This window comes from Macaca mulatta, chromosome X, assembly GCF_049350105.2.
Source record: "Macaca mulatta isolate MMU2019108-1 chromosome X, T2T-MMU8v2.0, whole genome shotgun sequence".
Taxonomy (NCBI): Eukaryota; Metazoa; Chordata; class Mammalia; order Primates; family Cercopithecidae; genus Macaca; species Macaca mulatta.
The window spans coordinates 83,791,235-83,807,891 of record NC_133426.1 but is presented as its reverse complement, the minus strand read 5'-3'; the positions used below and the strand labels follow the sequence as shown (position 1 = coordinate 83,807,891).

General features: G+C 37.8%; 1 protein-coding gene across 36 annotated transcripts in view; it reads left to right on the top strand.

The window, feature by feature from the left end:
- ATRX (ATRX chromatin remodeler) overlaps positions 1-16,657 on the top strand; it is a 285,229-nt gene that overhangs the window by 196,522 nt on the left and 72,050 nt on the right. For all 36 annotated transcript variants that reach the window (XM_077989480.1, XM_077989473.1, XM_077989477.1 and 33 more), the window contains 2 exons: positions 407-560; positions 4,247-4,353. In XM_077989480.1, the coding sequence (XP_077845606.1) occupies positions 407-560; positions 4,247-4,353 (261 nt within the window). The remainder of the gene's footprint in view (positions 1-406; positions 561-4,246; positions 4,354-16,657) is intronic.

Sequence of the window (16,657 nt, the reverse complement as noted above, 5' to 3'; positions counted from 1 at the left end):
GTTGATTGCTGTCTCATGGAGTATGTTTGGGGGCGTTTTACTCTCTTAGGGCCTGGTGGGAGGGGTGGTTTCTCATCTCTTTGGGTCTCTGTCTTTCTGAACTCTACTCCTACCACGAGGGTTTGTCTCTTACACTTGCACTCTCTCAGAGTCAATCTCTTGCTTGTTCTCTTGTTTGGCATCTCCTTCCTTTCCCTTTTTCTATCTAGAGCTCACTCTTCTGGGATAGTCTCTGTCTTTCTGTGCTGTATGTGTGTGTGTGCCTGCCTGTGTCTTTTTTCCCTCCCCTCTCCCAAGTCCCCATCAGTTTCTTACTCTCCCCATGGGTAGGTCTTTTTCTGTCTCTCTTGCTCTCTTTCCATTTCTTTTCTAATTTACCTACTTATGTTCCATTTGTCTTATTTAGGTAAAGCTACTTCCTCTTCTAATCCAAGCAGCCCAGCTCCAGACTGGTACAAAGATTTTGTTACAGATGCTGATGCTGAGGTTTTAGAGCATTCTGGAAAAATGGTACTTCTCTTTGAAATTCTTCGAATGGCAGAGGAAATTGGGGATAAAGTGTAAGTGCTTTACCATATTTATTATATAAATGAATCTTTTGATAATGTTTTTATTGCTTAAACAATGTATTTGAACAAATCTGTTGCTTTTCCTTCCTTCCTAAAGATGTGATTTATTTGATCATTGTAGTGCTAGGCCAATACAAGCAACTATCTTTTTTGTAAGCCACTAGTTTTGATTGCATATTCAGGTTATTTCTTCAGTGTAAATTTTTGCTTCTAGCTATTTCAACTTGAACTTATTTCCTTGGGTAGAGCTCTTAGTTGAAATTTGTGTTTCTCCATCTTCAAAATCATTTTTCGGTTTATGTAGTGTGGCTTCTACCCTGTTGCTGTACTGAGATTTCCCCCTGTAAAGTCACTAGTGACCTTCTAATCCTCAAATCCAGTGGACATCTCTCAGGCTGTATTTTATTTCACCTGCTTGATTATTCTTTATTCTTCTTCTTTTTTTTTTTTTTTTTTCTCTTCATCATGAGACAGAGTCTTGCTCTGTTGCCCAGGCTGGAGTACAGCGGCACAATCACGGCTTACTGCAGTCTTGACCTCCCAGGCTCAGGTGATCCTTCCACCTCAGCCTCTCCAGTAGCTGGGACCACAGGCACATGCCACCATACCCAGCTAGTTTTTTTATTTTTAGCAGGGACAGGGTTTCACTGTGTTGCCCAGGCTGGTCTTGACCTCTTGAGCTCAAGTAATCTGCGTGCCTCAGCCTCCCAAAGGGCTGGGATTACACGTGTGAGCCACCACACCCAGCCCAATTATTCTTTCTTTATCATTTATTCTTAGTTTTTTGTTCCACTTCTAACATTTTTGCCCATTCTCTTCTTTGTATCTTCACCCCCCTTTGAGACGGAGTTTTGCTGTTGTTGCCCAGGCTGGAGTGCAATGGTGCGATCTCGGCTCACCGCAACCTCCACCTCCCAGGTTCAAGTGATTCTCCTGCCTCAGCCTCCTGAGTAGCTGGGATTACACGCACGCACCACCATGCCCAGCTAATTTTATTTTTAGTAGAGACAGGGTTCCTTCTTGTTGGTCAGGCTGGTCTCGAACTCCTGACCTCAGGTGATCCGCCTGCCTCAGCCTCCCAAAGTGCTGGGATTACAGGCATGAGCCACCACGCCTGGCCTCCAAAAACATATTTTTAAAGTTTTGAACCAGACTTATTGTCTAGGCTGCTAGGTCCCAACATCTGATTATAAATGATTTTTAAAAGGTATCTGAGATGCTTTTTGTTTTTTTGGTTTTTTTTTTTTTTTTTTTTTTTTTTTTGAGACAAAGTTTTGCTCTTGTTATCCAGGCTGGAGTGCAGCAGTGCAATCTCAGCTCACTGAAATCACCTCCGTTTCCTGGGTTCAAGTGATTCTCCAGCCTTGCCTCCTGAGTAGCTGGGATTACAAGCACACACCATCATGCCCAGCTAATTTTGTATTTTTAATAGAGACATGGTTTCACCATGTTGGCCCGGCTGGTCTTGAACTCCTGACCTCAGGTGATCCACCTGCCTCAGCCTCCCAAAATGCTGGGATTACAGGTATGAGCCACCGCGCTCAGCTTGAGATGCTTTTAATAAAATTTTTAAATAAGGCTAAAATAATCTTTTATGTTTAAAAAAAATCTCAAAATATGGTCTCAGAAACAAAAGAGTTCTTCATGTTGTCTGCAACTGGAAAAGGTTAATAGAGAGAACCATTCGTATAGACATTTAATCCTAACAACTTTTTTCCTTTTTCACCGTAAGACTTCTCTGAGTTCAGTGGTTCCCAGAACCAGCCTTAATTACTAACTGACTAAAATCAACCTGTTTCCAATATAGAAACCCAGATTACAGATTAATTCCAATTTAATAATTAGTATTTCTAAGACTTTAAGTTTCTCACTTACAGGAACTTTCAAGAACTTAATTTGTAGCTTAGAAAGAATTGATTCAATTATGTTTTTTATTTTGGGAAAGATAAACTACTGAGGGGTCAAAGCATAGGCCTTGGTCATTTGAGCTGAGCACTAGGAATCAATTCATTTTCTTACCAGCATTCTAGACGTAGTTAACTGGGAGATACTAGACTCTGACAATGTGGAGCTCAGGAAGTCATACAATAGAAAACACTTATGTGGTTAACTCCAACAGCTGTTTCATAGGTTCAGTTTTCTGTTCTACTAATTCTGAAGATATGTAGCAGGGAATGTTGAAGGATCTTCAAGAGTCATAAGCACCTTCATCTCCTGTAGTATAGCTTTTAGAATAAAAATAAAACTTAAAGCATACTTGCCACAGGTATATTGTTTCTTGTATACTGATCTACTTTCTTTGCATATATAAAGGACAATAGAAGACCTCTTATATTCTTTTTCGAGATTTTTTTCTTTTCTAGTATATAAGTATGTTATAAATTCTCACCAGTGGGTTAGACTAGAATAATAATTTTAAAACTATTTCTCAGAGCCCCTGCAAATTGATGACCAAGAGGAGAGGGTAAGGGCACAGTAACATTTTTCCTCCTTCTCCCACAATGCCTAAAACAGCTTGCTTTTATAATTTATTTTATTTGAACTCTACACAAAACTTGATGTGAACAAATAGTTTTCATGGCTAAAAAGGAGTTAGAAAATTACTAGGGCAGAGAATCAGGAATTTGCAGACATATTTGAAATGTGATGACAAAGTGTTATAGAATGCATGTAATTTTAAATTACTAAAATACTTGTAATAGGAAAACTTTTTACATTCTCTAAACAGTGTCTTTTGTAGAGCAGAAGTTTTAAATTTTGATGAAGTCTAATTTATCAACTTTTAAAGCAATCATACTTTGTGTCATGTGTAAATAATTTTTTGCCTAACCCATGTTATGAAGATTTTCTTCTGTGTTCTTCTAAACTTTGTTTTTACAGTTAGATTTATGCTCCATTTTAAGTTATTTTTTGCAAAAAGTATGCAGTTTAGGTTGAAGTTCGCTTTTTTTCATGTGGATGTTCAGTTTTACCAAGACCTTTTTTTTTTTTTTTTTCTTTGAGACAGAGTCTCGCTTTGTCGCCCAGGCTGGAGTGCAGTGGCGCAATCTTGGCTCACTGCAAGGTCTGCCTCCTGGGTTCACGCCATTCTCCTGCCTCAGCCTCCCGAGTAGCTGGGACTACAGGCGCCCACCACCACGCCCAGCTAATTTTTTTGCATTTTTAGTAGAGACGGGGTTTCACCTTGTTAGCCAGGATGGTCTTGATGTCCTGACCTTGTGATCCACCCGCCTCAGCCTCCCGAAGTGCTGGGATTGTAAAAGCGTGAGCCACCGCGCCCGGCTACCAAGACCATTGTTTAAAACACTATCGTTTTACCATTGAAATGCCTGGGCCCTACAATTAATTATACTATGTGGCTGTCTATCTGGATTCTATTCCGTTCTATTGATCTGTGCCTGTCCCTTTACCGGTACTGCACTGTCTTGGTTACTGTAACCTTGTAAGTATTGAAATCATGAAGAGTCAGCCCTCCAATTTTGTTTTTCTTTTTCAGAATTTCTTCCCTCCTCTGATGTGGCATTCTCATATACATTTTACAATCACCATGTAATGTCTACAAAAAAATCCTGCTGGAATTTTTGTTACAATTGTGTTAAATTTGTAGATTGATTTAGGAAGAAGTGATATCTTTACTAGGAATCTTCTAATCCATAAACACTAATCTGTTTTTTTAGCCTTGTTTTCAGCCAGTCCCTCATATCTCTGGACTTGATTGAAGATTTTCTTGAATTAGCTAGTAGAGAGAAGACAGAAGATAAAGATAAACCCCTTATTTATAAAGGTGAGCTACAAATATTTCTGTATCGTAATTTTTAAAATACTGATTTAAACATACTATACAAACATTTTAACAACAAAAGAAACAAAACTACCCAGAGTCTCACAACACTAACATATCAACATTTTTTTGCAATGTCTCTTTGTCCTTATCCATATATATGTGTAGCGTTTTTCAAAATAAAATTGTATTGTCTATATTTGAGGTTTACAACATGGTGTTATGGGATACATATAGATAGTATAATGGTTACTGTAGTGAAGCAAATGAACATATCTATCATCTCTCATAGTTTTTTTGATGACAAGAGCAGCTAATATCAACTTAAGAAAAATTCCTAATACAGTAGTCTTTGATGTTGAAATTGTAGGATAAATTAAAATTTTTTGGTTTCTAAAGCAGTTTTTTTGAGAGATAATTCACATCCTGTACAATTCACCCATTTAAAGTGTGGAACTCAATGGTTTTAATATATCTATTCACAGAGATGTGCAAACATCACTAGAGTCAGTTTTTGAACATTTTAATCACTACCAAATAAAACTCTGTACCCTTTAACTAGTACTCCCCTACCTAGCCCAAAACTGCCTCACATAAGCAACCACTAATCTCCTTTATGTTTCTAATAGATTGATATATTCTGGACCAGTCGTATAAATGGAAACATGTAATATGTGGTCTTGATAGATATTAGGGTTGTTCTCACCTTTCAGCTGTTGTGAATAGTACTGTTGTGTACATTTGTTATACAAGTTTTCATTTATTTAAATAAATGGTGATACCAAACTTTTCTACACTGCGTGTACTATTTCAGTCCTACCAGCAATGTACAAGCCTTTCAGTTTCTCCACATTCTTATCAACACTTGTTATTTTTCATTTTTGTTTTTATTATAACCATCCTAATGATTGTGAAGTGATATCTTATGATTTTAATTTTCATTTCTCCAATGACTAATAATGTTAAACATCTTTTAATGTACTTGTTGGCTATTTCTTTATCTTCTTTGGAAAAAATAGATATACAGATCCTTTGCCCATTTTTGAATTGGATTGTTTATCTTTTTGTTGTTGAAATGTAAGTGTTTTAAAACGTATATTCTACATACTAGGCCCTTATATATATGATTTGCAAATATTTTCTCTCATTCTATGGGTTGTCTTTTGCTTTCATTAAAAAAAAAAGTTCCTGTGATCTGTATCACTTTCTTTTATTTATTTATTTTTAATTTTTTGTAGAGACGAGGTCTCCCTCTATTTGCCCAGACTGGTCTTAAACTCCTGGGCTCAAGCAGTCCTCCCTCGTTGGCCTCCCACAGTGCTAGGATTACAGGTGTGAGCCACCATACCTGGCCATCTGTTGATTTCTTGGTGTGTCCTCTGATGCACAAAAATATTTTATTTTGTTGACCTCCAATTTATTTTTTCTTTTGTTGCTTGTGCTTTTAGTGTCATATCTAAGAAACCATTTCGAAATAAAAAGTTGTGAAGATTTAACCCCTGTGTTTGCTTAAAAGAGTTTTATAGTTTTAGTGCTTGCACTTAGGTCGTTGATCCATTTTGAGTTAATTTTTATGCATGATATGAGGTAAAGGCTCAACTTCAATCTTTTGCTGTGGTTATCCATTTGTCCCAGGACTGTTTGTTGAAAAAAATATTCTTTCTTTATTGAATGGCTTTTGTCACTCTCATTAAAAAGGAATTGATGGGCCGGGCGCGGTGGCTCAAGCCTGTAATCCCAGCACTTTGGGAGGCCGAGACGGGCGGATCACGAGGTCAGGAGATCGAGACCATCCTGGCTAACACAGTGAAACCCCGTCTCTACTAAAAATACAAAAACTTAGCCGGGCGAGGTGGCTGGCGCCTGTAGTCCCAGCTACTCGGGAGGCTGAGGCAGGAGAATGGCGTGAACCCGGGAGGCGGAGCTTGCAGTGAGCTGAGATCAGGCCACTGCACTCCAGCCTGGGTGACAGAGCGAGACTCCGTCTCAAAAAAAAAAAAAAAAAAAAAAGGAATTGATGATGGAGATACGTATTTGTTTCCTAACCCTCAATTCTATTCCATTGATCTATATGTCAGTCCCTGTGCTAATACTGCACTATTTCATTACCATCGCTTTGAAAGTAATGTTGAAATTGGAAAGTGTGGCTATTCCAGATCTCTTGGAATTCCACATCAACCTTAGAATCCCCTATAAATTTCTACAAAGAAGTCAGCTTAGATGCTAATAGGGATTGTGTTGAATGTATGGTAATTTTAGGAAGTACTGCCATCTTAATAATATTATGTCTTATCCATGAATATAGGGTGTTTTGCCATTTATTTAGGTCTTTTATTTATTTCACCAATATTTTATATTTTGCAGAGTATACATTTTACACTTTTGTTAAATGTATTTGTACATATTTTATTTCTGAGGCTGAGTGAAATTTGTTCTTAGTGAATTCTTTAGGATTTTTGTATACAAGATCATGTCATCTGCAATTACAGATAATTTCCTTTCTAATCTGAATGCCTTTTATTTGTTCACTTATCCAGTTGCCCTGGTTAAAACCTCAAGTACAATGTTGAGTTAAAGTGGCAAGAGCTGACATCCTTGTCTTGTCTCTAATCATAGTGTGAAGGAATCCAGTTTTTCAATATTTTGTATGATGTTAGTTTCATAGATACTGTTAAGTTGAGGAAATAGTCTTCTCTTTCTAGTTTGTTGAATGTGTTTATCATGAAAGAGTGTGACATACTATCTTGATTTCTCTGCAGCTATTGAGATGATCATGTCATGGTTTTTTTTCCCCCATTCTATTAACATAGTGTATTACTTTGATTTTCAGTTGTTAAACCAACCTTTCATACCTGGGATAAATCCCACTTGTCATGGTGTATAATTCTTTTTATATGGTCCTGGATTCAGTTTGCTATTGTTTTTTGTTGTTGGCAATGGAATGTTTTAATTGGCTTTTTTTATTTGTACTGATTATGAAAGTATTATTATATCTTGCATATATAATATTGGCTGTATAATATTCCATCATATGGCTGTACATAACTTGCTTAATCATTTGATTGCTTTTTCTAATTTTTCAACTTTTTTTTTTTTTTTTTAAGAGACAGGGTCTCACTCTGTCACCCAAGCTGAAGTGCAGTCAAGCAGTCTTGGCTCACTGCAGCCTCTGCCTCCTGGGTTCAAGTGATTCTTGTGCCTCAGCCTCCTGAGTAGCTGGGATTACAGGTGTGTGCCACCACGCCTGGCTAATTTTTGTATTTTTTGTAGAGATGGGGTTTTTGCCGTGTTGGCCAGGTCTTGAACTCCTGGCCTCAAGTGATCCGCCCACCTTGGCCTCTTAAAGCACTGGAATTACAGGCATGAGCTACCACATCTGGCCTAATTTTTTAACATTTTAAATTTTTATACATAAATTTATATCTGCGTTTTAAACTTTTTTGCTTAAGATAGATTCCTAAGAGGAGAAATCATTTACCAACAGGTATGATCTTTTTTAGGCCTTTTGAAACATTGTCAACTTACTTTCCAGAACAGTTGGATTAGTACTCCTAGTAGCAATCCTTGAATGATCACTACACCGTTGCCATAATAACTAAAACCTTTCTTAATAGGTGAATAATGATATCTTGTATTTGTTTTAATTTGCATTTATTTTATAACCAGTAACATAGATTGTCTGCTAATCTCTTCTTGCTTTTACTGCTGACTGATGACTATGTTTCTGTCTGCCTGCAATGCTCTCTCCACCCACACTATCTTCTTCACCTGATTAATTCCTATCCATTCTTCATCTTTCATGTCCAGTGAGACTCCTCAGTACCGACTTTCCTCCTCCTGACTCCAATAATATGTCTGATTTTTTCCTTGTAATTTTTGTGGGTACATGGTAGGTGTTACGTATTCATGGGTTACATGAGATATTTTGATATATGCATGCAATGGATAATAATTACATCAGGGTAAATGGGATATCTGTCATTTCAAACATTTATCCTTTGTGATACAGAAAATCCAATTATACTCTTTTAGTTATTTAAAAATATACAATTAAATTATTTTTGACAGTAGTCACCCTGTTATGCTAACAAATACTAATTCTTATTCATTCCAACTATATATTTGTACCTGTTAACCATCCGTACTTCCACCCCAACCACCCACTACCCTTCCCAGCCTGTGGTAACCATCCTTCTACTCTATATCTCCATGAGTTCAATTATTTTTATTTTTAGATCCCACAAATAAATGACAACATACAAAGTTTGTCTTTCTCTGCCTGGCTTATTTCACTTAATGACCTCCAGTTCATCCATGTTGTTGTAAATGACAGGATCTTTCTCTTTTATTGCTATATACTACTCCATTGTATGTATCACATTTTCCTTATCCATTCATCTGTTGATGGACACTTAGGTTGTCTCCAAGTCTTGGCTGTTGTGAATAGTGCTACAATAAACATGAAAGTGCAGATATGTCTTCGATATACCAATTTCCATTATTTTGGGTATATACCTAGGAGTGGGATTGCTGGATTCTTTTTTTTTTTTTTGGTTGGGGGAGACAAGGCCTTGCTCTGTCACCTAGGCTGGAGTACAGTGGTGTGATCTTGGCTCACTGCAACCTCCACCTCCTGAGTTCAAGGGATTCTCCCACCTCAGCCTCCCCAGTAGCTGGGACTACAGGCGTGCACTACCATGCCCAGCTAATTTTTGTATTTTTTGGTAGAGACAGGGTTTCACCATGTTGGCCAGGCTGGTCTCAAACTCCTGACCTCAGGTTATCTGCCTGCCTTGGCCTCCCAAAGTGCTAGGATTACAGAAGTGAGCCACTGCGTCTGACCGGGATTGGTAGATTCTATGGTAGCTCTGTTTTTAATTTTTTGAGGAACCTCTGAACTGTTCTTCATAGTGGTTTTACTAATTTATATTCCCACCAACAGTGTACAAGAGTTACCTTTTCTCCAAGTCCTCTCTAGTATTTGTTACTCCCTGACTTTTGGATAAAAGCCAAGTTAACTGGGGTGGGAAGATATCTCATAGTTTGATTTGCATTTTTCTGATGATAAATGATGTTGAGCACCTTTTCCTGTACCTGTTTGCCATTGGTATGCCTTCTTTTGAGAAATGACTATTATTTTGTCGATTTTAAAACCAGATTATTAGATTTTTTTTCCTGTAGAGTTATTTGAGTTCTTTATACCGGTTATTAATCGCTTGTCAGATGGGTAGTTTGCATATATTTTCTCCCATCCTGTGGGTTGTCTCTTCCCTTTGTTGACTGTATCCTTTGTTGTGCAGAAGCTTTTTAACTTGATGAAATCACATTTGTCCGTTTTTGCTTTTGTTGCCTCTGCTTGTCGAGTATTACTCAAAAAATCTTTGCCTAGTCCGATGTCCTGGAGAGTTTCCCCAATGTTTTCTTGTAGTAGATTTACAGTTTGAGGTCTAAGGTCTTGAATCCATTTAGGTCTTTAATCCATTTAGACTTGAGTTTTATATATGATGAGAGATAGGAGTCTAGTTTTGTTCTCGTGTGTATGGATATCCAATTTTTCCCAGCACCATTTGCTGAATAGACTGTCTTTTCCCCAGGGTATACTCACGGCAACTTTGTCAAAAATGAGTTCACTGCAGATATATGCATTTATCTCAGCGTTCTCTATTGTGTTGATGTATGTGTTTTTATGCCAGTACCATAGTGTTTTGGTTACTACAGTTCTGTAGTATAAAGTCAGGTAATGTGATTCTTCCAGTTTTGTTCTTTTAGCCTAGTATAGCTTTGGCTATTTTGGGTCTTTTATGCTTCCATATACATTTTAGAGTTGGTTTTTGTATTTCTGTGAAGAATGTCACTGGTATTCTATACAGATTGTATTGAATCTGTAGATTGCTTTGGGTAGTATGGACATTTTAATAATATTGATTCTTCCAATCCCTGAACCTGGAATATCTCTTATGATTTTGTGTCTTCAGTTTCTTTCAGCATTGTTTTATAGTTTTCACTGTAGAGATCTTTCACTTCTTTCATTAATTCCTAAGTATTTAATTTATAGCTATCGTACATGGGATTACTTTCTTGATGTCTTAAAATTTTTTTTTTTTAATTTGTAAGTTTATTTCTCTTTCAGGTTGTTTGCTGTTGGTATATAGAAATGCTATTGATTTGTATATATTGGGTTTATATCCTGCCACTTCACAGAATCTCTTTATCATTTCTAATAGTTTTCTGGCGGAGTTTTCAGATTTTTCCAAGTTAAGATCAGATCATCTGCAAACAAGGATAATTTGATTTTTTTCTTTCCAATTTTGATACCCCTTATTTCTTGTTCTTGTCTAATTACTCTACCTAGGACTTCCACTACTGTGTTTAATAACAGTGATGGAAGTGGGGCATCCTTGTCATGTTCTTGAACTTAGAGGAAAGCCTTTTAATTTTTCTTTCTTTAGTATGATACTAGCTATGGGTCTGTCATAGATGGTTTTTATTATTTTGAGGTATGTTCCTTATGTACTTAGTGTTTTTTCATAAAGGGATGTTGAATTTTGTCAAACCCTTTTTTAACATGAATTGAAATGATCATATGGTTTTGTTTTTTGTTGTTGTTTTTTTTGTTTGTTTTTTGAGACAGAGTCTCGCTCTGTTGCCCAGGCTGGAGTGCAATGGTGTGATCTTGGCTCACTGCAATCTCTGCCTTCCAGGTTCAAGTGATTCTCCTGCCTCAGCCTCCCGAGTAGCTGGGATTATAGGTGTGTGCCACCGTACCCAGCTAATTTTTGCATTTTTAGTAGAGACAAGGTTTCACCATGTTGGCCAGACTGGTCTTGAACTCCTGACCTCGAGTGATCCACCTGCCTCAGCCTCCCAGAGTGCTGGGATTATAGACGCGAGCTACTACGCCCAGCCGATCATATGGTTTTTGTCTTTCATTCTGTTGATATGATGTATCACATCAATTTGTATATGTTGAACCATTCTTGCATCCCTGGGATAAGCCCCAGTTGGTCATGATGGATGATCATTTCATTATTGAATTCAGTTTGCTACTGTTTTGTTCAGGATTTTTACATCAGTATTCACCAGTGATATTGGCATATAGTTTAAATTTTTTTTTTTATGTGTGTTTATCTGGTTTTGTTATCAGGGTAATACTGGCCTTGTAAAATGAGTTTGGAAGTATTCTCTTCTCTACTTTTCAGAATATTTTGAGTAGGATTGGTCTTATTTCTTATTTAAATGTTTGATAGAATTCAGCAGTGAAGCTGTCGGGTCCTGGGATTTTCTTTGCTGGGTAACTTTTTATTATGGCTTCAATCTCATTACTTTTTATTGGTCTGTTCAAGTTTTGGATTTCTTCACGGTTCAAACTTGGTAGGTTGTAAGTGTCTAGAAATTTATCCATTTCTTCTAGGTTTTCCAATTTATTGGCATATAGTTGCTGATAATAGTAACTAATGATTCTTTGAATTTCTGCGGTAACAGTTGTAATGTCTTTATTTTCATCTCTGATTTTACTTATTTGGGTCTTCTCTCTTTTTTGCTTAGTCTGTCTAAAAGTTTGTCAATTTCATTTGTTTTTTTCAAAAAGCCAGTGTTTTGTTTCATTGATCTTTTGTATTGTTTTCTTTATTTCAAGTTTATTTATTCCTGCTCTGATCTTTATTTTCCTTCTACTAATTCTGGGCTTGGTTTGTTCTTGCTTTTCTAATTCTTCTCTTCTCTCTCTTTTTTTTTTTTTTTTTTTTTTTTGAGACAAGGTCTCGCTTTGTCGCCCAGGCTGGAATATAGTGGCACAATCTTGGCTCACTGCAACCTCCGCCTCTCAGGTTCAAACGATTCTTCTGCCTCAGCTTCCTGAGTAGCTGGGATTACAGGCGCCTGCCGCCACACCCGACTACTTTTTGTATTTTTAGTAGAGACAGGGTTTCACTATATTGGCCAGGTTGGTCTCAAACTCCTGACCTCAGGTGATCCACCCGCCTCGGCCTCCCAAAGTGCTGTCATTACAGGCGTGAGTCACTGTGACCAGCCTCTAATTCTTTAAGATGCCTTGTTAATACTGTTCATTTTCAGTTTTTCTACTTTTTTGATACAGGCATTTATAGCTATAAGCTTTCCTCTTAGTACTGCTTTCCCTCTGTCTTATATTTTTTGGTATGTTCTGTTTCCATTATCATTTTTTAAAGAAAATTTTCAATTTCCTTCTTAATTCCTTCATTGGCCTACTGGTCATTTAGGAATGTGTTGTTTAAATTCTATGTATTTCTATAGTTTCTGAAATACCTCGTTATTAATTTCTCCTTCTATTCCACTGTGGTAAGAGAAGATACTTGATATTATTTCAAGTTGTTTTTGATGTTTTAAGACTTGTTTTGTGACCTAACATATGGATGATCCACATGCTGAGGAGAAAGAATGTGTATTCTGTAGCTGTTGGATGAAATGTTCTGTAAATATGTATCAGGTCCATTTGGTCTATAGTGTAGATGAAGTGCGATGTTTCTTAGTTGATTTTCTATGTGTAGTGTTGAAGTCTTCAGCTAGTATTGTATTGACGTCTATCTCTCTCTTTGGCTCTAACAATATTTGCTTTATATATGTGGGTGCTCCAGTGTTGAGTGCATATATATTTTAAATGGTTATATCCTCTTGTGGAATTGAACTGTATCATTATGTAGTATCCTTCTTTGTCTCTTCTTACAGTTTTTGTCTTGAAATCTATTTTGTCCTATATAAGTATAGCTGTTACTGCTCTTTTTTGATTTCCATTGGCATGGAATATCTTTTCTTACCCCTTAATTTTCAGTCTATGTGTATCTTTATAGGTGAAGTGTGTTCTTGTAGGCATCAGATCATTGGGTATTTTTTAAAATCCATTGAGCCACTTTGTCTTTTGATTGGAGAGTTTAGTCCATTTACACTAAATGTTATTATTGATTAGTAGGGACCTACTCCTGCCGTTTTGTTATTTGTTTTCTGGTTGTGTTTTGGGCTTGTCTTCTTTCCTTCCTTCTTGTCTTCCTTTTAATGAAGGTGATTTTCTCTAGTGGTATGGTGTAGTTTCTTCCTTTTTGTTTGTTTGTTTATCCATTATATGTTTTTTGGTTTGTGGCTCCCATGAGGCTTGGAAATTCTTATATTCTCATTATTTTAAGCTGATAATAACTTTACACTATTTTTATAAACAGAGAAACAAACAGGCAAAAAGAAAACTAATAAAAATTCTACACTTTATCTTTGTTCCCCCACTTTTTAGCTTTCTGTTGTTTCTGTTTATATCTTACTGTACTATGTCGTGATATGTTGTCGAAGTTATTATTTTTGTTGCTTCAACATTTAGTCTTTCTACTTATAATAAGAGTAATTTATACACCACAGTTACACTATTATAATATTCTGTATTTTTCTGTGTACTTACTGTTTTTAGTGAGTTTTGTACCTTTAGAGGATTTCTTATTGCTCATTCATGTCCTTTTGTTTCTGATTAATTACTTCCTTTAGCCTTTATTGTAGGACAGGTTTGGTGTTGATGAGATCCCTAAGCTTTTGTTTGTCTGGGAAGTTTTTATTTTTCTTTCATGTTTGAAGGATATTTTATCCATTTATATTATTCTAGGGTAAAAGTTTTTTCCTTGAGCACTTTAAATATTTCATGCCTCTCTTCTCCTGGCCTGAAGGATTTCCATTGAAAAGTCTGCTGCCAGACATATTGGAGATCCATTGTATGTTACTTGTTTCTTTTTTCTTGCTGCTTTTAGGATCCTTTCTTTATCCTTGACGTTTGGGAGTTTATTAAGTGCCTTGAAGTAATCTTTTTTGGGTTAGATCTGCTTGATATTCTATAACCTTCTTCTACTTGAATATTAGTATCTTTCTCTAGATTTAGGATGTTCTCTGTTATGATCCCTTTGAATAAACTTTCTATGCCAGTCTTTCTCTCTACCTCCTGTTTAAGGCTGATACCTCTTAGATTTGCTTTTTTTTATAGCGATTTTCTAGGCCTTGTAGGCATGCTTTATTCTTTTTTGTTCTTCTCTCTTTTGTCTCCTGTGACTGTGTATTTTCAAGTAGCTTATCTTCAAGCTCACTAATTCTTTTGTTTTATCGGTTTTGCTATTAAGAGACTCGTACGTATTCTTTAGTATGTCAATTGCATTTTTTTTTGACTCCAGAATGTCTGCTTTATTCATTTTAATTATTTCAGCCTCTTCATTAAATTTATCTCATTGGAGTCTGAATTCCTCCTGTGTTATCTTGAATTTCATTGTTTCCTCAAATCAGCTATTTTGTGTTCTCTGTCTGGAAGGTCACATATCTCTATCTTTCCTGGATTTTCCCCCATTCCCTGTTTAGTTCATTTGATGAGGTCATATTTCTCTAAATGGTCTTGATGCTTATGGATTTTCATTGGTGTCTGGGCATTGAAGAGTTAGGTATTTATTGTAGTCTTTGCAGTCTGGGCTTGTTTGTACCTGTCATTCTTGGGAAGACTTTCCAGGTATTTGGAGGGACTTGGGTGTTGTGATCTAACTTTTTGGTCACTGCAGCTGTATCCACATTAGGGGTCACCCTAAGGCCAGTGACGCTGTAGTTCTTGCAGCCTTGTAGAGGTACCATTTTGATGGTCTTGGGTAAGATCCAAAAGAATTGTCTGGATTACCAGATGGAGACTCTTATTCTCTTCCTTTACTTTCTCCCAAACAAATGGAGTCTCTCTGTGCTGAGTTGCCTGGAGCTGGGGATGGGGGGGGGTGGGTGACACAAGCACCCCTGTGGCTACCACTGCTGGTATAGCACTTGGTCAGATCTTAAGCCAGCAGAGCAGTGGGTCTTGCCCAAGGCCCACTGTAACCACTACTTGAGCCTATGTTTGCTCAAGGCCCAAGGGCTGTACATTCAGCAGGCGGTGAAGCCTGCCAGTATTGGGTCTTTCCCTTCACGTTGACGAATTTTCTCAGTCCCTGGGCAGGTATAGAGATGCTGTCTGAGAGCCAGAAATGTTAGAAATATACTTGGTGCTTTATTCTACTGTGGCTAAACTGGCATGGAAGTAACAAAATAAAGTCCTTCCTACTCTTTTCTTTCTTTTCCTCAGGCAGAGGAGCCTCTCTTCATGGCCACTACCAGGACAGGCCCACAGAGTACTGCCAGTGTACCACCAGTGTTCACTTAAGGCCTAAGGGCTGTTTAGTCAGCTTTTGGTGAATGCTGTCAGGCCAGAGACTCATCCTTCAGGGAAGTGGGCTCCACTCTGCCCCAGGCTCAGTCCACAAATATCATTCAAGAGCTAAGGCCTGGAATTGGGGACCCCAAGAGCCCATTTGTTGCTTTTGCCCATTGTGGCCGACATGGTACCTACACTGCTAGATAAAGTCCCCTTTACTCTTCCCTCTCCTTTTCTCAAGCAGGAAGAGTCTCTCTTTGTACCCACCACAACTTTTAATATGCTGGGTCTCACCATAACCTAACACATTGCAGTCTAATCCATGGCCCACAATGTGTACTACCTGGTTATTGCTGCTGATTATTCAGGCTCTTTGGTCAGCAGGTGATGAATCCTGCCATGACTAGGTCCCTTGATTCAAGGCAATGGGTTGCCTTCTGGCCCAGGGAGCTAGGGCCTGAAATGGGGGCCTCACAATTCTGCGTAGGGCCCTGTCCTACTGTGACTGAGCTGGTATCCAAGTTGCAAAACAAAGTGCTTTTTCTCTTCCCTCTTCTCTCCTCAAGTAGAAAGCGGAGGTCTCTTTTGAAGTTCTAAGCTGCACTGCCTGGAATTGGAGGAGTGAGGAGTGGTGGCATAAGTACTCTCTTAGCCACCCCAGTGGTATCTCACTAGGTCGAGTGCCCCCATTTTACTGGCTCCAAGTCCTTTATAGCACTAGGACTTGCCCAGAAGTTGCAGTCCTTCTGGCCTAGATAGCCTTTCAGTTTTATTTAGGACCCCAGTGCACTTTCGCCCACTATGGCGTGACTTACCGAAACTCAAGTTCTGATCACTATGATGGATGATTCCCTTCTGGTTTGGGCGGTTTATGTGCTCCCTTCATGGGAGTAGGCTGAGTTCCAATTCAAAGCCCTCTGATCACTGCACCCAAGTGCACTGATTCTCTCCCCATGCTACGTGGCCACTTCTGGGGGTTGAGGTAGCAGGTGCATTGGCAATTCAAGATTGTTTTTCCCCCTTCTGTGCCTCTTTCAGTGATATGAAGTTAAGATCAGGTACTATAATTGCTCACCTGATTTTTATTTCTTATGACGGTGCTTTTTTGTTTAGATAGTCATAACATTTGCCATATCTGCTGGG